This window comes from Lissotriton helveticus, chromosome 12 (genome assembly GCF_964261635.1).
Source record: "Lissotriton helveticus chromosome 12, aLisHel1.1, whole genome shotgun sequence".
Classification (NCBI taxonomy): Eukaryota; Metazoa; Chordata; class Amphibia; order Caudata; family Salamandridae; genus Lissotriton; species Lissotriton helveticus.
Window position 1 is genome coordinate 467737359 of NC_136073.1, and position 25029 is coordinate 467762387.

General features: G+C 45.5%; 1 protein-coding gene across 2 annotated transcripts in view; it reads left to right on the forward strand.

Annotated features, from left to right (window-relative positions):
• The window catches only part of SLC38A8 (solute carrier family 38 member 8), a 401988-nt gene that overhangs the window by 280590 nt on the left and 96369 nt on the right, over positions 1 to 25029 (forward strand). For both annotated transcript variants that reach the window (XM_078671218.1, XM_078671219.1), the window contains exon 6: positions 11065 to 11179. In XM_078671218.1, coding sequence (XP_078527344.1) covers positions 11065 to 11179 — 115 coding nt within the window. The remainder of the gene's footprint in view (positions 1 to 11064; positions 11180 to 25029) is intronic.

Below are 25029 nucleotides of genomic sequence, written 5' to 3' on the forward strand. Positions count from 1 at the left end.
TCGGCTGGTGACGAGGGCCTGGGTGACCGTCTTTCTGGTTTCGGTGGGGATCCACCCGAAGATCTTTCGGAGCATGCGCTGGGTGTTGAAACAAGATGACGAGACGGCGTTGACTTGTTTGGTCATCGTGAGGGAGGAGTCCAGGATGAAGCCCAGGTTGCGTGCATGGTCTGTGGGCTTGGGGGCGGTGCCCAGTGCAGGGGGCCATCAGGAGTCGTCCCAGGCAGAGGGGGATGGTCCCAGGATGAGGACTTCCGTCTTGTCTGAGTTCAGTTTCAGACGGCTGAGCTTCATCCATTCCGCGACGTCTTTCATTCCTTCCTGGAGGCTGGCTCTGGCGGAGTCGTTGGTGAGGGAGAGGATCAGCTGGGTGTCGTCAGTGTAGGAAATGATGTTTAGGTTGTGTGGGCGTGTGATGGCTGCGAGGGGGCTCATGTAGACGTTGAAGAGGTTGGGGCTGAGCGAGGATCCTTGAGGAACGCCGCAGATGACTTCGGTGGCTGTGGATCGGAAGGGAGGGAGGCGGACTCTCTGGGTTTTTCCGGAGAGGAACGAGATGATCCACTCCAGGGCCTTCCCTTGGATTCCGGCGTTGTTGAGGCACTGTATTAGTGTGCGGTGGCATACGGTGTCGAAATCTGCTGAGAGGTCCAGGAGGATGAGGGCAGCTGTTTCCCCGTTGTCGAGCAGGGACCTGATGCCGTTGGTAGCTGCGATGAGGGCGGACTCGGTGCTGTGGTTTGCTCGGAAACCGGACTGCGAGGGGTCGAGGGATCCGTTTGTCTCGAGGAAATCGGAGAGTTGTTTGTTGACTGTCTTCTCGATGACTTTGGCAGGAAAAGGGAGGAGCGAGATGGGCGAAAGTTCTTGGCGTCCGCGGTGGGATTCTTCAGGAGGGCGTTGAGCTCTGCATGTTTCCAGCTCTCTGGGAAGGTGGCGGATACAAAGGAGCTGTTAATGATGTCCCGGAGTTGGGGTGCGAAGGTGGCGTCGGCTTTGTTAAAGATGTGGAGTGGACAGGGGTCTGTTGGGGAGCCGGAGTGGATGGTGTTCATCTTGCGGGTGGTGTCTCCGGTGCTGACCGAGGTCCAGGTGCAGAGGGTGGTGGTGGGGGGCACTGGTTCGGTGTTTGGGTGCCTGGTCTGTGCGCCAAAGCTGTTGTGTATGTCGGCGATCTTGCAGTGGAAGAACGAGGCGAGTGAGTCGCAGAGGTCTTGCGAGGGTTTGATGTCGTTGTTGCAGGCGCTGGGGTTGGAGAGCTCTTTAACGATGCCAAAGAGTTCTTTGCTGTTGTGGGTGTCTAGTCGTTCTCTGAATGTTGTCCTTTTGGTGGTTCGGATCAGCTGGTGGTGTTTGCGGATGGCGTTCTTGAGGGCTGTCATGTTTTCTGTTGACTGGTTGTGGCGCCAGGCTTTCTCGAGGGTATGGTAGGATTGCTTGGAGTTTTTGAGGTCGTTGGTAAACCATGAGGCTTTCTTGCTGCCGGGTCTGCTGGGAGGATTCTTCAGCGGTGCAATGTCATTGGCGCAGTTGGTGAGCCACTGTGTGAGGTTGCGGGCTGCTTTGTTGGGGTCAGTCGTGTTGGTGGGAGGGTTCTGGCTAAGGGAGGTGGTGAGCAGGTCTGCGGTTATCTTGCTCTAGCTTCTTCGGGGAGCCTGTTGCGGGTGGTGGTGGTGGGTCGTGGTTCTCCTGAAGTTGAAATGGACGCAGCTGTGATCTGTCCAGTGTAGTCCGGTGGAGTGTCTGAAGGAGATGTGCTTGCTGGAGGAGAAGACTGGGTCAAGCGTGTGGCCGGCGTTGTGGGTGGGGGTGTTCACCAGTTGCTTGAGTCCGAGGTTGGCGAGGTTGTCCAGCAGGGTGGTGGTGGTGTTGTCATTGTTGTTTTCCAGGTGGAAGTTGAGGTCCCCTAGGAGGATGTAGTCTGAGGAGGTGAGGGCGTGCGGGCTGATGAAGTCTGCGATGGCTTCGCTGAATTGTGTGCGTGGTCCCGGGGGTCTGTAGATGAGAGTTCATCTGAGGGTGGTCTTGGGGTCGGTGTGTATCTGGAAATGAAGGTGCTCATCGGCGGTGAGGGTGTCTTTGGAGTTGTTCGTGATGTGGTTGGTGTTTCTGTGGACTATGGCGATGCCTCCTCCGGTTTGGTTGATGCGGTCCCTCCGGGTGATCTTGTAGCCATCCGGGTTGGCTATGGCGATGTCGTGGGCTGAGGAGGCGTTCATCCATGTTTCTGTGAGGAAGGCGACGTCTGGTGATGTTGTGTCGAGGAGGTTCCAGAGTTCGACGGCGTGCCTGGGGACGGAGCGGGTGTTGAGCAGGATGCACTTGAGGTGATAGTTGCTGGTGCCTGGCCTGGCGGGTGCGGTGCAGGTTCAGAGGCAGGTGAATTTGCAGGCTTGGCATGTGAAGGGTCCGTGGGTGAGTTTTGGGGTGGCTCAGTGCCATGCGGGGTTCCGGCCGGTGTTGAGTTCGTGGAGGGTGGCGGCGTCGTAAGTCAGTCGGGTGGGCTGGTATCGTTGAGGGCCAGGGGTCCTGGCGCTGGGCGCGGTACAGGCGCGGACGGGAGTAGACAGGCTTGCCTTTGGCGCACTTGCTGCACGCGTACGCTGCGCGTACGCGTGGACTCCGCCATAAATGGCGAAGTGGGAGGGAGGAGCATCTGGGAGGCGGGAGCGGGGCGGCGAATGGGAAGGTAGTACAGAAGAAAAAGGGGCGGGCTGCAGGGGAGCAGCGGCGGGGAGCGGGAGGGAGAACAGAGCAGGAAATGGAGGCGAGGGGGCAAGTCACGATTACAGAAAATACAGCAACAAATTCAGGCACAGAGAAACCAAAAATACGAGGGGGTGAGTCACGAATACAGTAAATGCGGCGACAAATACAGGCACAGAGAAACCAAAAACAAAGCCCAGAATACTCAGCTGCAGGGCAGCGGCGAACTCGCGGCAGTAGGGGGAAGCCTGGGCACACTCACGGGGAGTCGCGCAGTGCGAGGAGCGACCGACCCTGAAGCAGGGTCAAGGGTCACAGCTCAGCGCTGCGTGGACTCCGCCATAAATGGCCAAGTGGGAGGAATGAGCAGCTGGGAGGCGGGAGCGGGGAGGCGAATGGGAAAGGGGGTACAGAAGAAAAAGGGGCGGGCAGCGGGGGAGAACAGAGCGGGAAACGGAGGCGAAGGGGAAAGTCATGAATACAGAAAATACAGCGACAAATACAGGCACAGAGAAACCAAAAATACGAGGGGGCAAGTCACGAATACAGTAAATGCGGCGACAAATACAGGCACAGAGAAACCAAAAACAAAGCCCAGAATACTCAGCTGCAGGGCAGCGGCGAACTCGCGGCAGTAGGAGGAAGCCTGGGCACACTCACAGGGAGTCGCGCAGTGCGAGGAGCGACCGGCCCTGAAGCAGGGTCAAGGGTCACCGGGTAGATAAGGGTTAAATCAAGTCCAAATGTTAGAAAGAGGAGATTCTCTGTTAGGTGAAGGTAGAATTTGCAAGTTTGGTGTCATGAAGTGAGCTCTAATGTACATTCTAGTTGATTGTTTGTGGTTCTCTGCCCAACTGAATTCCTGTTTTAAACCTACGTTTATAAAAACGAGATTTTCTGGATGTGGCTTGTTCCATAGGTTGTTTCTTAAAAACATTTATTCTATCTGTTACATTTTTTAATGATAAATGAAGACAGCCATATTGAGTTGTTTTACTCTTCAGGATGATTTTAGAGAATGTTTTATTGGCTGGATGGAATGAGTTTTAAACGTATAGTTACACTGAGTTTTATATTGAATCATTTTGTTGGTATTTTATCTTGTTTTAAGAATTCTTGTTTAAAAGACCAAGATCTGAATAAACATATGTTTTTGAACTGAATGTTTATGGACAGCAGTTGTTAATAACCAAGGCCTAAATGGAAGTACAGTGATCTTTGGAGCAAAAGATTACTTGCAAAGTATTGGGCTCTCCAAGGGCTTCATGAATGGTGCATCCCTGTTTACAGGGCTCGAGTCGGGGGTACACGCAGGCACACTGCGTCCCCACTCTTTTCACATGGTGGACGCCGTCCCCCCTGCCAAGAAGCAGGGCCCCACAGAATAATGCTGAACGTGCCCCGGTGTAATTTTCAGACACCAGGACACGTTCAGCACGTGACGTCATGCGGTCATTTGCATATTGTCAGTCCCCCCCACTTCTTTTTATAGGACTTGTTCCCTGTCTAATTCACATGGTTCACTGTGTTTTTTATTGCATGCTATGCCACTGCTCCAACCTCATAAAACATCTGGGTAATGCTTAGAACTTCCCACGTGCCACCACTTCGCCCGCTGCTGGCATTGCACAAGTAACAAATGCCCTTTCCGATTTAATTTTCTGGGAAAGAGTAAGAGCAGAAACAGTAGCAATTCTGTGTTCGTCACAAATAAAGTTCCAGCAAGTTAATAATGATAATTTAGAGTTCTCTTTCCAACAGAACAGAATAACTATAAATGCTAGAGCAATAAATAAACCAAACTTCAAAGAAATATGATTAGAAACATCAAAATCGGGTGAGGAGGAACCTAGAAAAACATTTTGTATTGATAATGGAATATTACATTAACATATTTTCATACATTTAGACCAAATAGATTGCATACTTCAATACATTAGAACAATCATAAAGTTGATGAATTAAAGTCCCAGTGGACTCGGAACAAGAACAACATAGGGACGAGAAAGTAGGGGAAAACTTGGATATACAAACAGGGGTGATAACAGCTTTACTATAAATTAAGTATAAGGATTGAGTAATACGTGCTGCAATACAAGTTTTAAATAACTTGAGCCATGGTTTATCACAAGAAGAGATAGGAAGTGACACAGATAAGTCTGCTTCCCAGAGTAATTCTACATGGGATTAAGGTCGTTCAATAACGGGTAATAACAACATTTTATAAATAGAGGCAGCCTTAGGCCTATGTTCCTCAGAAACACTGTATAATGGTGAGGGTGAAGTGAGTAAAGGAGAAGCTAAAGAGAAATTGTTAGAAGATAAATAAGACTGCAAAGCTGTTGATATTAAAAGATACTCATTAAAAAATGAATCGGGTCAATTATATTGTAATTGTAATTCATGGAAGGAAAAAACTGAATTATGCTGGATTAATTGAGGAATAAAAATTATTCCCTTCTCCTTCCAGTGTTTGTAATAAAATGATGTAAGTTTATATTTGATGAATTTATTAGACCAGATATTGGAAGACAAAAAACATTGATATAAATCTAGACCATCAGAAAAAATATTATATAAAAATGGTTGAGTATTTTAATATAGGATTATCTGATATGAAGGTGCAATTAGACATATATATTCTATTTCGAAAAGAAAAATCTTTTAATAGGGAACGCTCAAAAACAATCCAACGAGGAATAGGGATATTCGCAAAATCAAGTTAAGGCAAAAAATTAACATATTAAAAATGCAAAATGATAGGATTTAAAATCAGGACAACGCACACCGCCTTCTGTTTCGGGACATTTAAGTTTCATAAGAGAAATGCGGGGTGTTTGTTATTCCATAAGAATTTTGTACAAATAGTATTAATCTGTGAAAAATATGAAACCGAGAATCAAAAAGGTAATGTGGATAATGTATAAAGGACATGGGGCACAATCATAATTTTAATAGTATCTAATCTACCCCACCATGACAAAGAAGAGGGGACTAAAAAAAGGAGTGAGTGTATTTTGGTAGTTGGTGCATTAAACGTGAAACTAATGGTGGTAGTTAAGGTAGAAGAAAACCAAATACCAAGGAATTTAATTTTTGTGGTACACCAGGTAAAATTAGTATTATCAAACATATATTGATAGCAGAGAGAGTTCAAGGGTAAGACTTCTGTTTTAGAAAAGTTCAATTTATATCCAGAGATACTGGAATACAGCTGAACCTCATCCAAAAAGGGAGGAAGGGAGGTATTGGGATTAGACATATATACCAGAATATCATCAGTGTATGCTGATAACTTAGTTTCTATAGAATTATGTGTAAAGCCAGAAATAAGTGAATTAACTTGAATGCGCTCAAGGAAAGGTCCAAGACATAAAACAAATAACATGGGTGAGAGGGGGCAACCTTGACTTGCACCTCTATACAACAGAAAGAATTTAGAAAAATGGCTATTTACAAAAATACTAACACGGGGAAAAGAATATAACAGTTTAACATACGAAGTACAATTTGGGCCAAACCATTGAAGTGTATTAAACATTAAACATAAATTGCCTGTTTATACGATCAAAAGCCTTCTCGGCATCTAGGGACAATGCTGCAAGTGAAGATTTGTACTTCCTCCAGAAGGAGATAACATTAGCAAACACGGGAGCATTGTCAGCAGCCAATCTGCCCTTAAACCCAACTTGATCTGTTTTAACCAATAATGGAATAATATTCTTGAGTCTGGAGGCAAGGATTTTCAGCAAATATCTTACAATCATAATTAAGTAATGAAATGGAACGATAAATTTTACAGACAGAGTGATCTTTATCAGGTTTGGGAATAAGGACAATCAGGGCCTCCATAAATGAGCCACAAGCTTTAAAATCAGCAAGAAATAACTTGAAAAGGGCCAGAAGTTTGGGAGCAAAAATAGTGGAAAAAGTAGAAACAAATTCAAAAGAAAGACCATCAGGACCTGGTGCTTTAGATTTTTTTTAAGGATTTAATGGCATCCGCTATTTCTTGAAAAGTAACTTCTCTTTCTAGTAATGCAAATTCATCAAGAAGCGTAGGGGGCTTAGGGAGGCCTGAAAAAAAGGTGTGTACATTTTTATTAGAGGGATTCGTATTCTCAGAATATAATGGTTGGTAATAATCATAGAAAGCAATAGCAATATCATCGGAGGAGTCTAAATTATTAGTGGATTCATTTAGAATAGGACCAATATTTTTACATTCAGATTTAATTTTTAAGTAGTTGGCCAGCATCTTGCCAGCTTTATTTTGACCCCCGTGATACTTGGACTTAATTTTAAGAAGGGCATTACATGCATAAATTGTAGCAAGCTTGTTAAGAGCAGATTTGGCCTTTATTAATTCATGAAGAACACAGGAAGATCTAGAGGTAAAATATTTTATGTTCCAGTAGTTTGAGTTGTTGTAGTAAAGTTGTATACTTGGCCTTAGCAGTTTTCTTTTTTGCTGAATATGCAATAGTAAAGGCATGGAAGGAGGCCTTAAAGGCATCCCAGTTATTAGGAATGGAAGTTTCCCAAGGTTTATTAATAGTAAAAAAGGGTTAATTAAAGTAGTAGCTTCAGATACAAAAGCAGTGTCTGTTAACAAAAAATTATTACGTTTCCAACAACCAAATTTAGGAGAACTCAGGGAAAGGTCAAGAACAGAAATAACGGGAGCATGATCAGATAAAAATAGATCCAATTTCAGAGGATTGAATAGATGGGAAAAAGGGTTTGCTAAACAAAATATAATCAATTCTAGAACGAGTATGATGAACATTAGAGAAAAAAAGTAAATTCAAGGGAATCAGTGTTACAGGTCCTTCAAACATCATATAATGAACGTGAGGCAATGGCAGATTGAAATGATTTATGAGTTTTATCCGGATTAAATTTACATTTGAATTGTCTATCTGAGAATGGGTCCAACCATTGGTTAAAATCCCCAGCAACAACAATATTTGGGCTATCAATTGAGGAAAGTCAAATCTTAATACTATTCCAAAAGTCATGGTCTGGTTTAACAGGGCCGTAAATATTCGATTAGACAAGTTCTTTATTTTGAAAAACTTTTGCCATTATCCAGCGTCCATCACTATCACATTGCATGGATAAAATTTGTACATGTATCGATTTATGAAATAGTATAGCAACACCACCCTTCCGATTAGAGGCTGGAGAATAAACAGCTTGACCTACCCATTGTCTTTTCAATTTAAGCAATTCTATATCATTACAATGCGTTTCTTGAATAAATGAAACGTGAGAATTCAGTTTAGACAAACAAGACAGTGCCTTTTTGTTTTTGACGGGTTTCCAAGACCACAACATTCCACGTGACAATATTACACATAATGGAAGGAAGGGAGGGTAACACATGGATGAAGATGAAACACTTTAGGAGAACAACTGGAAGCAGAAAAACACCACTTATTAAATGAATACAAAAAACAAAATGTAAGACAAATAACAATAGGTACGTGCATAAAGCAACAAATTGTCAAAAAGAGAAAAGAAACGGAAAAGAATAGATGAAGAAAATAGGATATGAAGGAAAAAATAGATCAAGGAAAGATATCCAGATCTGAGAGAGTGAACGAAATAAGCATGGAGCGTAACTGCACCTAGAACAGATGGAACAAAAAAGGAGCAAAATTAAGAAATAAAAGAAGTAACAGCCATAAGAAATCTATTTAGAGAGAGATAAGGGAGAGAAATTAAAGACGTTGAGTAGAGCTATCCATAGAAGATGAGAGACTTAGCAACAAAGACCTCAATTTGACAGGGTCATCAAATGAGCGGGAGGAGCCATTATGAGTAATTTTAAACAAGGAAGGATGTAAGATACCATAACCAATGTTCAACTGTCTCATCTGAAGACGAAGTGCAAGAAATTCCTTCCTTCTGGCATTGGTGGTGTTGGATATATCTTAAGAGAAAAATGGTTTGACCAGCCCAAGCAAGTCGCCGTTTCACCTTTGCTGCCAGTAAGACGCGCATAAGGTTTGTGAATTCCAAAAATAGCATTAGAATTCCTCTACGTCGAACAGAGTTCGGTTGAAGATGACCCAAGCGATGAGCACATTGGATATTCAGTGAAGGTTCTAGAGGAAGATCAAAGAGCTCTGACAGAATTTTTTAAGAAAAAGGAGAATGTCTGGACCTTCCAATTTTCTGATAAGCCACAAAGAGCGAGATTATTGCGAGTATTGCGATTTTCAAGGTCCTTAGTGTGAAGTTTAAGAGGCTGAACCTCTTGCTCCAGAATAGGAATTTTGGTAGTCATCCTGTATATCACTAATACGTTACTCCATACCAAATACCTTTGCTTCCAATGTGATCCATCTATTTTGAATTTGCTGGAGTTTATCCATGGTAGTGGACATAAAGACATTCAGCCCCCTCACCTCGTCAAGAATAGAATCAAGGACAGGGTTATGTGACGACAAAATGGGTGAAGGGGGATCGTTCTTAGCCCTTTTAGGTGTTGTGCCAGAAGAGGAAGCTTTAATATGAAAGGAGTTGTCACTGGCCATCGTGGAACATCGAGAAGGATGAAAAATCACATTTAATGGAGACCCTAGTCTGCCCATAAGTAGAAAAAGAGTACATTTTTCTTCTCTGTAGAAGACTTAAAGCGGACAGCAGTAGGTTTAAAGTAATGAGTAAGAGTTCATGTGAAGACTCCCAGTAAAAGCTCTCAATATGGCCAAACATAGTAAAAATGAAGTGAAGATACAATCTCAGCAAAAGTCATGGAAGCGCACTCATGAGGGCATGGCGAGAGATAAACATCTCCAAAACAGCAATAAAAAATAGTCAAAGTAGCAGGCAATTATGCATATTTTTGGAGGATTAGAGTGTGCTAGTAAAAAGATAGAGAAAGAAAAAATTATATGGAAACGTTGCAGAGCGCAACATACTAAAGCGCCAGTTTTACCTCAGTAGGTGTGTCTGTGTCTCTGCGCGTGGGGGGTGTCTCTGCGTGTGGGGGGTGTCTCTGCGCGTGGGGGGTGTCTCTGCGCGTGGGGGGTGTCTCTGCGCGTGGGGGGTGTCTCTGCGCGTGGGGGGTGTCTCTGCGCGTGGGGGGTGTCTCTGCGCGTGGGGGTGTCTCTGCGCGTGGGGGGGTCTCTGCGCGTGGGGGGGTCTCTGCGCGTGGGGGGGGTGTCTGCGCGTGGGGGGGGTGTCTGCGCGTGGGGGGGTGTCTGCGCGTGGGGGGTGTCTCTGCGCGTGGGGGGTGTCTCTGCGCGTGGGGGGGTGTCTCTGCGCGTGGGGGGGTGTCTCTGCGCGTGGGGGGTGTCTCTGCGCGTGGGGGGGTGTCTCTGCGCGTGGGGGGTGTCTCTGCGCGTGGGGGGGTGTCTCTGCGTGTGGTGTTGTCTCTGCGCATATGGGGGGGTGTCTCTGCGCATATGGGGGGGTCTGCGCATATGGGGGGGTGTCTGCGCATGGGGTGTTTGCACGTGGGGGTGTGTCTGCGCATGCGAGGTGTCTTCACGTAGGGGTGTGTCCGCGCATATGGGGGTGCGTCTACGCATAGGGGGGTGTCTGAGCATGGGGGGGTGTTTGGACGTAGGGATGTCTGCGCATGGGGGGGTGTCTGCGCATGGGAGGGTGTCTGCGCATGGGAGGGTGTCTGGGCATGGGGGGTGTCTGCACATAGGGTGTGTGTCTGCATGCGTGGGGGTGTGTCTGCATGCGTGGGGGGGGGTATCTGTATGTGTCAGCTCGCGTGTGTGCCTGCAAGCGACTTTAGAGAACTTTGCTCGCCAGTCAGATCGCCCGATGCTGACCACTGCATTCTGCACGACTTGTTTTTTGGCAAAATGGTAGTGTAAAAAAAAAACTGAGCACTCGTAGGTTTTGAAGCAAACTTTCTAAAAACCTATGCGGTTAATTCAAGTTGATCAATTTAAAATGAATTGTCGAGCACCAGTGATTAAATGAATGTAAGCACTTTGATTCATGGGCTACTATTCCGACCCTTTAGGTTTCAGCTTTCAACTCTAGGAAAGACCTCCACCTCTCACACGTTTTATTTATGTATGCGATTTTATATAGCGCGTACCCAGAGGTGTCAGAGCGATTTACAATAAAGTGAAGTAAAATTAGATCAGACATTACAGGGAACATGATAGAGGTGACATGACGTGTAACTACTAGATTCCTTCAGAGCGAGTGTTACATATTTACAAAATAATAGATGAACTAAAAAGTTAGCTGCCACAGCTGGTGTAGCAATGTAGCGAGAAGTGTCTGTCTTGTTTCCTTGGACAGTCTGCTCGGTAGAAGCCCTGAATCTACAGTGCTGTCACATGCGTGCGTAATGGGCGTGTTTCTTTCGCATTCCAGTGCCACGAGTCCTCCATTGCCATCTACAGCAGCATGCGGAACCAGAGGCTGCTCAACTGGGTCATGACGTCTTCCGTCTCCATGTTGTTCTGTTTGGTAATTTACTCCCTGACAGGTAAGGCACTTCTACACTTTGTTGTTAAAAAAAAATGGAAAAGTGTGTTGTAATTGTAACGTGGGCGTTCATCGGAAAGGGCAGCTTGTGTGACCTATTCCTGTCACATACTTATACAATACATTCACACTTGGTAACAGCAGTTTATTTTCACGAGGCTGTACATTACATTGCCCATTGCAATGCAAAAAAAAAATAAAGGGGGTTACAAAAATGTGCTAAGGGCGTTTGATGACAGTGGAAAAGAACAGATCTTCTAGGCTCCAGCCACCTAATGCAAGCCGCCCAAAAATGCCTGCTAGGTCCATGTAAGATCCAGCTTGACAATTAATTTGCCACTAGTTTTGACACCCCTTTTTGTACCTGTGTTTTTAAATGTTTTTATTACTTTACGTGAAATGTTATTAATTTTTTTGTGTGTAATATAAAATATACTGTGTTTCCACACAGTTTTTATTGAATTGTATTTCTTTATAAATTATAAATGATGCTATTGAAGACAGAATTTACTTTGGTTTGTTAACTTTCCATATACCATTGTGCGGACAACTATATGTAATTGCCTAGGTTTTTCTTTTCTTCGCTCAATTGTCCCTGACCTAGGAATTGAACTAATCCTTGTTCAGGGGGTCCTTGTTACTTACATTGAGATCCAGTTTGAGCGCCATTTTAATTTTGAAGGCAGCAGTATAATATTGCATCTCGCAACAGTGCAGATTGTCTTCATTTCATGGCGTTCCACAACAATTAGGATTTCGGCCTTTACTACCTGTGTAATGCTATTGATACGCAACAACAACCAACCTGCAACCAAAATATATAAACTGTGCCAAGAGAAACCTTTTTAGTGGGAGTGAAAAGCTTTCATTTTGCACACTCTAATTCCGGAGTACTTAAAAAAAATTAAAAAAATTTAAAAAAATTAAAAGCTGAAAAATATTTACTTTTTTGTGAATAATGTATACATGATGGTGGTGGCTATTCAGCCACTGAGTAAATAGTGAATTTTTTCAGCTGTTTACCCAGCTGCTGGCTAATAGTAGAGATTCTGCACTGTTTAGGTAGCAGCCGTGCAATAAGCAGAAAACTTCACAATGTACACGTGCATCGGCTAAATGAGCTTATGTTCTGCTTTGATGGCAGCCGTGTAAAAGTAAAGAATCTTAGCAATGTACCTGCCCTGTGCCCAAGTATCAGACATTATGTACTATGTGGCTGGTGGTCACACAAACAGAAAAGAAGCTTCACTATTCTCCTGGTCAGTGGCAAAATGGCAACCATTAAGCACTATTTGTCCAGTAGCCTGGCAAATTGCCAAGAAACCCCCCTTTTACCCGGCTGCTGGCTACATAACAGAAAATACGTACTATTTGCAAATGGGAAATACATTTATCAATTTACCCTCTGTTGGCTAAATATGTACTATTTGGCTGGTGGCCTAGCGCGTAGCAAATAAACACTCATTGCTTACCTGACCATTGACTAAGTAGCACAAATTATCTGCTGTTTGGCCTGCAGCCGTTCCAATATCAAAGGAATATCAGTATTTACCAGCCGCCTGGATCAATGGGCTAGTAAGCACAATTTGTTCTGTAGCTGTAACATATCAGCCATTGAAATATCACACATTTCAAGTGGCACTTAACAGAAGGTACAACTGCAAACAAGGAGTGAACACAGTTGGCGCGCGTCTCCTTAGGTAAGTTCATGCCAAAATTGGCTTAAATGCAGTTTGCATCCGGACAGAACGAGCTCATAGGTTTGAAGGGCCCAATAGCAAATGTAAGAGATGTTTTGAATGCTGCTGGGTTAATTTGAAAGACTTGGCTCGGAAAGCCACTCCATAATTCCAAGGGCCAAGACGCAACACTTGAAGGCCCTTTGTAGAGCGATCACCTATTTCACAAATGCTCCTTTAAGTTTACCTAAATGTAGTGTTTTAGTGTGCTTTCTATTTGGCACCATATGACCTGCTGATCTGTTGTAGAACCATTCGCAGATTCCTTTGTAGCTGGAATGTTTAGGTAGGAGGATTGACATTTGATGCTGCCCACCAACCTGCGTGTTCCAGGGTGGCTCGTCTCAGTTTTCTAATGGATTAATCTGCATCTTCACTCCACCATCTTGCTCCTTATTGAAACAACCATTACAATGCGACTGTTACCACGCATTACCATTTCAACGCAGCTGTTACAACGCAGGTACCGTTACCACGCATACCATTACCACACAAGATTTTTACAGTGCATGTGCCTTTCCCACGTATGGCTTTACAACGAATTTCATTGTACAGTACTGCATGGTAAAGGCATATATATATATATATATATATATATATATATATATATATATATATATATATATATATATATATATATATATATATATACACACGTCTCTCAGATTACAAAGTCCAATCAGGGAGCGCATATTCAGGTAGTCAACATACAGTGTAAGTGCAGATTTATTCAATACTGGTACAGGTTTCGACTGTCACCAGTCTTGATCACTGTGTGGTTTCGTCATACATCCGCTAAACTTGCATCGTAAATAATATACCAAATAGGTGGCTAATGATTGTGTGCCAGCATTCTGATGACTAGGGGATACCCAAATTGTACACCTTTTCAGGCACATGCATCAAAGGATTTTGCGATCGCAAACGGTGCGAAACGCAAAAATCGGCCGTTTGCGATTGCAAAATCTGCCTTTGGAATGCATGAAGGGTGAAGGCCCTCGCAATTTGAGAATTCGCAAATATTTGTGAATTCTCAAATTGCGATTGCATTTAAGGAATCGCATTTTGCAATTCCTTAAATGCAATGCATGAAACTTTAAAAAATTGCAATCTCGCAATTAGGGGGAGCAAATTAACATGAGGTTGAAGCTCTTGGTAATTTGCGAAAACTTTGAAAAATGCACTTTTGTGCTTTTTTCAAAGGGCATGTGTGTGCACAACATATGTGCACAGATTGATTTCAGGGGTGCATCAGGGTGTCCTTTGGACACCCCTGCACCCTTGAAATCGCATTCTAAATTTGCGATTCGTTAATTGCTAATTGCAAATAGAGAATGTCTTCCCATTCATTCCTGTGGGCCTCTAGGCCCATAGGAATGAATGGGGAGGGATTCCTGAATTGCGAGTCGCAATTTGCGAGTCGCAATTAAGGAATATTAAGAAATCGCTATTTTTTCAGTGATTTCTTGATGCATTGCATTTTGCGATTCCTTAGTTTTCGCAATTATGGAATCGCAAAAAGCAATATTGATGCATGTGCCTGTATGAGTGCTATTTGCTACTGACCAGCAACCCAGGCTGTACATGGGCAGGTCCTAGTAGGAACAAATTGATTTTGTATGGACACAAGTGTAGGGAAGTTAGCAGGCTAGTGGTTATGGGTGGAGCTTAGGGGGTGGACAGGAAGAGGAGGGAATTCACGAGGAAGAGGCAGTTAGAGCAGGGACAGGAGACAGGTTGGATGTACTAAAATAAAGCTCCAAGTTATATGGCAATAAGTGTCTGTGTTTATTGTAGCAGGATGCTACAACTGGCGACGAGGGTGGGATTGCACTGACCGCAGCCCACAGGATCACAGAAAGGCACCCTGTCTCCTGCAGCGTCGAGGGAAGAGCTCCGCTGCCGAGTAAAGCTAAGGCTGGTGTTTGTGGCCGAGAGCAAGTGACTGTGACCCAGCAACCGTGAAGAGACACGAGTCGGGAGCCCACTCCGACCCTGTCCCGTGCCACACGGCGAGTGAAGAGGTGTCCTGGAGGAGAGGACGCTGCCCCGATAACCTTGCAGCCAAGTGCGGCTAAACGCGCCAAACCGGAGCTTAAATACCGGTGAAAGTAAAACCTCACGCCCGATGCGTGAGGTTTGGCATGCGGTCGGCGTAAGTGAGAGCGGGAACTGTGACAGTGAGCTGGGAGCCCACCCCAAGCTCACCTGAGGACTGCTGTGGCCGAAAGAGAGTGCCTCCTGGTGTGGACTGCCCCCGTGAAGGTCCACTGTCAAGTGCTGCTGAGCGCGGTGAATTTGTGCCTGGCGTCGGAAAACCTCACGCCGGATGCGTGGGTTTTGGCACGCCGCTGCCGAAGGACTCTGCAAAGTAAGGCGGGAGCCCACCCCAACCTCACCTGACTACAGCCTTGACCAGAGAGAGCCAAATCAGGAGTATGCTGACCCTGGGAGCAACTGTCGGTGAGTCCTGAAGTGAAGAGAGAGAACCTCGTGTCCCTTGCGTGCCTGTTGATGCGGCGGCCATCTTTAAGTCAGGCAAGTTTCAAGACAAACCCCTTGACTGTTACACGGCGGCCATTTTGAAGTCAGGCATTGATGAAAGAAACAAGCATTGGCAAATAAACAAGCATTGGTACTCAGGAATAAGCAAACATTGGCAAAGAGACCAGCATTGGTGAAACCAAGTGAGTGTGACAAAGACACAAACAAACACTGCAAAGATGTCCGATGTTGATAGAAATCAGCCGCCACCGGCAGATGCCAAGCCTAAGGTTCCAGGTGGGTCGCACCTGCGAGCGCCTGAACCCCTAAAAGTGACCACTGGGGGAACCATGGGTCCCAAATGGCAAGAATGGTTCGAAGAATTCGAGGATTATATTGAAGGATCAGAAGTGACTGAGGATAAAAAGAAGTTGATTGCCCTGCGTAACTTGGCGGGGCGGGAGATAGTCAAAATAATCAAAGACCTTCCTGACGCTGAGGCGGACACCTATGACAAAGTGCGTGACGCATTAAACAAGAGATTCCTTCACAAAAAGAATGTTGACTATGAACGCCATACATTTCACTCGGCTCGTCAAGGGAAAGAGGAACCAATGAGTGCTTTTATGATGCGACTGAGAAGACTAGCTAAGCATTGTGCATTTGACAATTTCTCGACAGATGCCGCAATTAAGTCACAAATAATTGATGGATGTCACTCCGACCAATTGAGGAGACGACTATTGAGAAAGGAACATAGCCTTGATGATATAGAGGAGATGACACGAATATTTGATCAAGCAGAAGAATATGCAGCAGACATCGAAACGGGACACAAAGGAAGTCGCGAACAAGTGCGACGCGTGCACGCCAAGAATGAAAGTCGAAGACGCTCGAGTGACAAACACTGGAGATCACGTCCGTCATCACGTCGAGAGCAATCAGGACATCAGCGGCGAGAACCGTGGAAGAAGGAAAGGAGATCAGAGAACGTGAGGAAGTGTTTCCGTTGTGGGTACGATTACCCCCATGTAGACAGCTGTCCTGCCATGGGCCAAAGATGTCGGAAGTGTGGTCGAACTAATCACTTCGAAGCGATGTGTGGGGAATACAACAAGGAGAGAAGAAGTGGTGCCACAAAGACAGCTCAGCCCGACTCACGAAGAGGTACCCCGAGAACGTCCCGATCTGGTACTCGAAGGCATCATGCCCGAGCTGTCCAAGACCAAGCTGAACAGTCTCCTGGGTCATCACACTCCAGCCGAGAGTCACGTCGGTCCAGGTGGGAACGGAGATCACCATCCCAGGAATCGAGACCGTCATCCAGAGACTCAACTTACACCATTGAATATCTGAACTTAGCTGTAGATCAAGACCAGCTCAAGACATATCCCAGACTGGATATCAAAGTTGGCAATCATGACACGCAATTTGTACTAGACTCAGGTGCATCTCTGAACTATATTCCAGTCACCGAATATGAAAGAATGAAGCCACGTCCTCCACTGACCTTTGCACCAGTCAGAGTATTTACATGGATGGCTAAGAAGCCACTCCCCTGCCTCGGGAAGTTTTCAACGACCCTCCAACATGAGGACACAACCATCCCAGCAGTAATCCACGTCATTAAGGGCCCGGAAGCAGACTGTCTACTGAGCCTCCCGACAGCTGAACGCCTTCATCTAGTGGAAATCCTTTTCAAGGTCAGCGGAAATCAAGATGTGACCCGCCAGTTTCCCCAGACTATTCCAAGGACTAGGCAAGCTAAAGAACTGCCAAGTACGATTACACATTAATGAACAAATCAGACCTGTCGCTCAACACCCTCGACGGGTACCATTTCACCTCCAGACCGCTGTAGAAGAAGAACTCCAGGACTTGCTAGCTGCTGACATCATCGAGCGCACCGAGGGTCCAACACCATGGGTGTCCCCAGTAGTTATTGTTCCCAAAAAGGGCACGGCCAACAAAGTCAGACTCTGTGTAGATATGCGCCTGCCCAACACTGCAATTGAAAGGGAGCGACACCCGGGGCCGCACTTGAGTGATATTTCGGCCCTGAATGGAGCGAAAATATTTTCCAAGTTGGACTTAAACAAGGGGTACCACCAGTTAGAATTGGAGGCAAAGTCGAGATATATCACCACATTTGCAACCCACCTGGGGTTGTTCAGATACAAGAGACTAAGCTTTGGGGTTTCCTCTGCAGCTGAAATATTCCAGGAAGCCATTCGACAGGTCATTCAGAATATTCCCAATGCCTTCAACTACAGCGACGACATCCTTGTCTATGGCTCAGATCTGCGAGAACATGATATCGCACTCAATCGTGTTTGCCACGCACTACTAGAAGCAAACCTGACCCTCAACAAAGAGAAATGCGAATTCCATCAGGACACACTAAAATTCTTTGGTCATATCTTCTCAGGCGCTGGCATGAAACCTGACCCCGACAAGATTGGGACTCTGAACAACACCAAGAGCCCCCAAGACGTCAGTGAGCTCAGGTCGTTCCTCGGCATGGCCAGTTACGGTGCTCGCTATATCAGGGACTACGCAACAATCAGCCATCCCCTTCGCCTGTTGACCAAACAAGGCCAGCCGTTTGAGTGGACTCCCCAATGTGAAAAATCCTTCAAGGAAATCAAGAAGGCGGTAGCATCTGCGGATCACTTATCCTATTTCAACCCAAAGAGGAAAACGGAAATTACTGTGGATGCCAGCCCCGTTGGTCTTGGTGCAATCTTGGCACAGTATGACAATGACTCCGACCCACGTCGGATAATTGCATATGCGAGTCGTAGCTTGACTGACCCGGAGCGGGCATACTCGCAGCCAGAAAAATAAAGTCTTGCCGTAGTGTGGGCATGTGAACATTTTCATGTCTTCATATATGGAAAACATTTCACTTTGATTACGGATCACCAGGCTCTTGTTACCATTTACGGAAACCCACGATCCAAGATGCCCCCAAGAATCGAAAGGTGGGGTTTGCGACTACAGGAGTACACATTCACCATCATCCACAAGCCAGGGAAGTCAGAAAACCCAGCTGACTATATGTCCAGACACCCGGCCACATCTTCAGTCTCTAAATCGTCCATTGCGGAAGAGTACATACACTTTGTGACCGATCAGGCTCTTCCTCCCGCTATCCCAATGGACACCATCAGAGAAAGCACAGCACAAGACATCATCCTGCAGAAGGTCCTGTGCAGGATTCGACATAACAGATGGAGGCATGATTCTCAGGATGCAGAGACTGATCCGGTCCTTAAACAAGAAATGCAAGCCTTCCGGCATGTGTGCAGTGAGCTGTCAGCCACCACGGATGGCATAATACTGCGAGACCAGAGAATCGTGATTCCCACTCAACTGAGACAAGGAGTGGTTGCCCTTGCCCATGAAGGACATAGGGGTATTGTGTCAACCAAGCGAGCATTGAGAGAACGAGTGTGGTTTCCATATCTCGACCAAATGGTTGAAGCTACCTTGAAGGACTGTCATCTTTGTCAACTTACGAGCAAAAGTGATCCTCCAGCACCCCTAAACATGACCCCTCTACCACCTGGTGTGTGGCAAGAAATTGCCATTGATTTCTATGGACCCTTGGCATCGGGCAAGTATGTGCTGGCCATCATCGATGAACACTCTAGGTACCCCATTGCACGTTTTGTGTCATCTACAAATGCCGTCAGCACTCTCAAGGTATTAGACGAAGTCTTTGCGGCCTGGGGCGTTCCCTCCACGGTTAAGACAGACAACGGACCTCCATTTAATGGAAATGACTTTGCAGCATTTGCGAAACACCTGGATTTCCATCATCGTAAAATTACACCCCTCTAGCCACAGGCCAATGGAACAATTGAAAGATTCATGGCCACGCTCAAAAAGACTTTTCAACATGCGACAGCGGAAGGGAAAGATCTACAAGTCGCCCTCAACGAGGTCCTCCGAGCTTACCGAACAACTCCTCACGCTACCACAGGAAAATGCCCGGCAACACTCATGCTGGGGCGTCCTATGAGGAATCGCATCCCAACGTGGGAAGGGGCATTACGACCATCATTGTCACCCACTCGAGATCATCAAGAAATGATGAAGACAGACCAGCGCCGAAAAGACAAAATGAAGTCATATGCAGATCACAGGAGAAGAGCGAGATCACTCTCGTTACATGAAGGAGATCGGGTGCTTGTCAAGCAAGAACAACAGAAAAAGACCGACTGCCTATTCAAGGACGAACCGTTACTGGTTACGAAAAAGAAAGGAACTATGGTGACTGCTGAATCAGAACAGAGACGAATCACGAGAAATATTTCGCATTTCAAGAAATTGCCACACGATGCCACTGATATCCCAATGAATGAAATGGACACTCCCGGTTCGGAAGAACCACCTTCAGTCAGTCGTGAGAACACTAGTCCAATCAATGAAACAAGGAGTGATACCAATCTGGGAATGAGGTCACCACGACCTCATCGTGACATACGTCCACCCAAAAGACTTATTGAAGAAATGGACTAGACAGTCAGTATGTTGCTTGTTTTGTTACAAAGGGGGGGAGATGTAGTGAAGTTAGCAGGCTAGTGGTTATGGGTGGAGCTTAGGGGGTGGACAGGAAGAGGAGGGAACTCACGAGGAAGAGGCAGTTAGAGCAGGGACAGGAGACAGGTTGGATGTACTAAAATAAAGCTCCAAGTTATATGGCAATAAGTGTCTGTGTTTATTGTAGCAGGATGCTACAACAAGATTGTTAACGAGTGTCGCTGTGGGGAGATTGAGTACTGGCACTTTAATCTCCAAACTGTAATCTTTTGTCTTCATCATGCATGGGAGCTCTGTGTGTATGGCTTACGTAATGGTAGGGAACATTTGAGCCTGGGTGCATCCTGCACAATTTGGTCCTCCGTAGTAAGCTGGTTTTGATCCATGGAAGACATGCTAGCCTGCGCATGCTGCCTCCTAAGCCCACCTTCTTAAAACTAGTTGTAATTAGTGGATGAGGAGAAAGATGCCAACTTATTCCCCTTGTTGCATTAGGCTTCCTCCTGCTTTAGTGAAACCCACTTCTCCCTTGTTTCCTATGTTGCTATTGGTCCTAAGGCATTGGGATCAGATGGAGAGGACTGTCTGGCCAGGAGTCGCCAGCACAGCGTTGACCACTTCGCACTGGTCGGAACATTGATTTTTGGCATCAGAATCCAGGAAGAGTTGGACAACACAGGGAAGAAGCACATCTAACAGCTTATACTACTTAGTGTTACAAGGTTTGTATAGTGCTTCGGGCCCCTGATAAGGTGCCAAAGCACTTTTGGGTCATCCGCTAAAAAGCAATTCAGTTTGTGGTTCATGGTTGATATTGTGTGGCATATACAGGAAATACTGGGTATTATACGTGAGGGATGGAAATGTGCTGCCATCATTTCATAGCAGACATGGTTGTGCTGAAGCATGAATGGAAGCTGAGCAGTGTAAGAGAGCGAGGTTGCATTTTCGGACACAACATATCATCTTGGTAGTTGCGCTTGGTTGGTAGATTGTAGTGTTTGTAGTCTGTCCTCCATGAAAAGTATTGGGTATCATGTGGAAGGTTCAGAAGCTTTCCCATCGTGTGACAACAATTTTAAAGATGTGCCTATACATGGAGGGTGGCAGAAAAAGATTGATAGATGGAGTCAAACCAACCTACCACCATGCCTTTCTCTGACCTATGGGTGATTGATTACCTCTGGAGTAACAGCAAGAGTCAACCATCCAATATTCACTCCAAATATGCATTACAATAGTCCAGATTCTCTTAATGTAGCCACAACACAGATATCCTTCAGCAGACGAAAGTGGAACTGTCCGATCAAATATACCCTCCCCTTGACTCGAGCACAATATAGGAATATAAAGAGAGCGATGGGAGGCATAGAAGCCTGGTCTTTAACTATTCACATTGCCACTATGTCTCTTAACGATTGACTCAGTTGCTCTCCTATTTCCCAATTACTTTCCCCTCATTATGGCAGTCAATATTCAGTAAGAAAACACAAACTACTTTCTAAAAAAAAAAAAAAAAAAAAAAAGTTTGATACTATAATGACTTCTCTCCACGTAGTGTAACACACAAGAAGGCAACCCCGTCTTCCTTCAGGAGATAGGTACATAATGCAAGCAACCCAAAAACTCCAAGAGGAATTGTTTTAGAAAACCTTTCAAATGAACATGGACGATTTGAATAAGAATAAAAATATTCTTATAGAATAATGTAAGGATACTGTATTTGAAAGTCAATAACACATATATGTATATCTCAAAATCACCACCAGTTTTTTTTTGCATGTTTTCTCAAAAGAAAAATCAAAAATCTTAAACAGTCGAAAACAATGTCCTTATAGGGTCCCATATAAATTTGTTACACAAGGTTGTAAAATATTTCCATAGGGTTTTCCGAGAATAGATCTTGCATTCTTGAACAACCGCTCAACCAAATCGCAAAAGTCTTTGTGCCTAGAGTACATGTGACACTGTGGGGGGCATAATGCAAACCCACTCCTGCAGCAGTGACTTTGATGATGCAGGACAGCGGAGCCAGTTTCAGTTGCAAAAGAGCTGTTGGGCAGGGTAGGCGTGGAGGGTCTGAATGGTGGATGCTTGTCCTCTGCAAGTGTGGCAGTCCCAACTGGATGCAGACAGACGCTTGGTTCCAGCAGTTACAGGACCTGGGCAGGATCTCCAGTGGGTGATCATCTTGCGTGCCGTCTTCAGCATCAACCAGTGGTCCACCAGTCTGTTAGCATATGGCATAGATGCCAGACAAAACAATGTTGCTCTTTAGTTGAATGTCTTGGTGCAGTTTGCTATGGGACCCAATCAGCGAAACTGGTAGACACCTTGCAACACGGGTCAATTCACAATTTCTCTGCCTTTGAAAGTCTGCTCCTTGTGGATGTTTCTCATGCTGGCAACATTCTGTGCTTTTCCTACTGGACCGCCTCTCCTCCTGAAGGGCCAGGCACTGCCCTTCCCTCTCTGACAAGACAGGCAGCAGGCTTCTATATACTAAGCAGAATTTCAGCTCCTCCTGCAAGAATTGCAGACTTATGGTAAGGTGCCCTTACTGCTGGGAGACTGACTGTCATGCAGACACAGGGTCAGGTCACACAGCAGCTTTTTGAGTACTCTGCAGAGACTGAGTCCCTTGTTCATAAAGAAGGTAGAGCTTGAACAAAGTGGGCTTGTTTGGGTCCCTCTGATAGGTGTCAATAAAGGTTCTCCCAGACCAAGGTAAGTAAAAGCAACACTGGAGCGAGATAGTGCAAGTAGACTAGTGTTACACTGGAGTCCAAGAGAAGACATCGCCAAAGTCTTTGGTGAAGCAAGCCAGAAGTGGGATGTTGCTTCAGACTCCCTTGGGCACGACTGGATCCACCCCCTATCTTAATCCAGGATGCGTAAAGGGCGACATAGCAAACTGCAGTACTCTACAGGTAAACCGTGTTTTCTGGAGCCCTTCGCCTTATGCCACCACATAAGAGAAAGGGGAGGAGCCTGGTTTTTAATGGGGCTGAGCAATCAACAGCTCTTATGGCTGAAGCCCGTTTGGAATCGTGGGAATGTTTAGGCCATTCCCTCTAGATGGAATTCCCCCACTAGGGAATTGGAACCTTTGTGCCCTCCCTGATTGTCTTTGAACTCCATCCTGTATAAAGGAGAAAGAAAGGGATGGCAGCAGGGCCGGACTGGGAACTAAAACCGGCCCTGGCAAAGTGAGCGGTGGGCCACCCCGTTTAACCCCCCCCCCCCCCTGCAAAATCGGCCCTGTAACAAAAACGGCCCCTAGGGCCCCAAAACCGGCCCCCACCCTTGCGGCGCACCGGGGGATTGCCCGGTGCCTGCAACGGCTAGTCCGGGCCTGGATGGCACTGGGATCATTCAGGCTACAATCCAGTGATAACCACTGCTTTTTTCTCTCTCCAGAATCACCAAAGGAAAAACAGGAGATTATTCTTAAGGGGGATAGGATGAGCATTCACGCTATGTACCTGAGATGACCATTCCGATTTCTTTTACCCAGGACAGGAAAGAATTTCCAAAGGAAGGCTAAGGAGGGAAGGATTTGCCCGTGCAAACTAATTCCCATCCATATGGTCACCCCATGGATAATATCTTCTATAATAGTGAATTAATGGGACTATAACTAATTGAACTGAATATGAAGGAATGTTCTCAGTAAATCGGAGAAAGAAAAAAGGCATCAACGACATGGGACTTAAACTGAGAGAGAGAGAGATTTTATTCATTTACATTATTACAAATATTATATGAAATGGGACTTTGAGTAAACAGACTTTTTGTTACCTCTATTCTTGTGACCTATAGGTCGATCATTTTAGAGTCCTGCTTTTAAAGACCAGGAATATGAATCCGTGATATAAGTTTTCAGACCTTTGTTCAAATTGCATTTTTCTGCTGTAGCTCAAATACTGCCTTTGTGGAAGGTAGCTACTGTGCTGGCTCAAAGCAGAAGTATCCAAAACAAGGGCACAAAGTATAAGATCTCTACATCTGACAGTCATCAGTCTTCTGAAGCAGCCATCAGGCCAGGGAAAAGGGAAGGTTCTACCTAGTAATGTCCTTCACTTTAATAGCAGAGACTCCTGACCGATCCCTTGCTCCTACCATCCAGCAAATGTTATTGCTCAGGAAGAACTACTCAGCTGCCCTTTACTGACAAAGACCTCATTGAATTTTTGTGGATAGCCCTTTTTTCATTGACCCTAGGTTCTGTCTAGGTCTCCAACCTCTGGCTGCAGTGATAAAGTCAATACACTTCCTCTCTTTGGGGATGCTTTAGCTACTCTCCATCCTGTACCATGCTACACCACCATTACAAACAGTCGAACGATTGCCTGCTTGTTATAAATCCACTGCACCTACATTCACTCAACACTAACACGGAATGTCAGTGCAAGGGTCTGGGAGTCACAAACTGGCCTTGATACTCACAGCCTCTTTGCTGACATTCCATAAATGAATGCTGCATACGTACCTTATCGGCCCTTCAACTTGCCCTCTGCATTTCTCAGACCACTCATCCAGGGCTGAAGATACCTCTGGTGGCCTTGGTTGTCAGTGCGATCAAAGTTGGCAGTCGGAGCCCTTTGTTTCTCTGGGTCCCTCTGTACGATTTCAGAGCCAATATTTCTGTTGCTTTCCTGAGCCCTAGTCTGCTCGTATGAGTCTTTTTATGATCCTGATGTCCCCTTTGCTACTTGCCATAGCTCATTGACCCCCCTCTTTTTTTTTTTAAACACATTTTAATATGTCAAGTCATATACAGTGCGGCGCTCCTTAACCCAGGAAACATCTGCCACATCAAGCATTGCATATCATTGTCTTTGACTGTTAGTTTATATATTATCATCAACATCATGAAGTACAATAGAACATAAACTCCTTGAACCCCACCCCCGTTGCACCAACACTCTGCTGTGTTTCGGTTTTTGACCCCACTCTTTGATAGTCATTAACCATTTTTGCTGACTTCACCCCTCTACGTTTCTCAAACCCATTTGCCATGCTTCAGACCACAATTCTTTTCACCTTCCCACCTTTAGACTTCTGGGCCAAGTTTCTA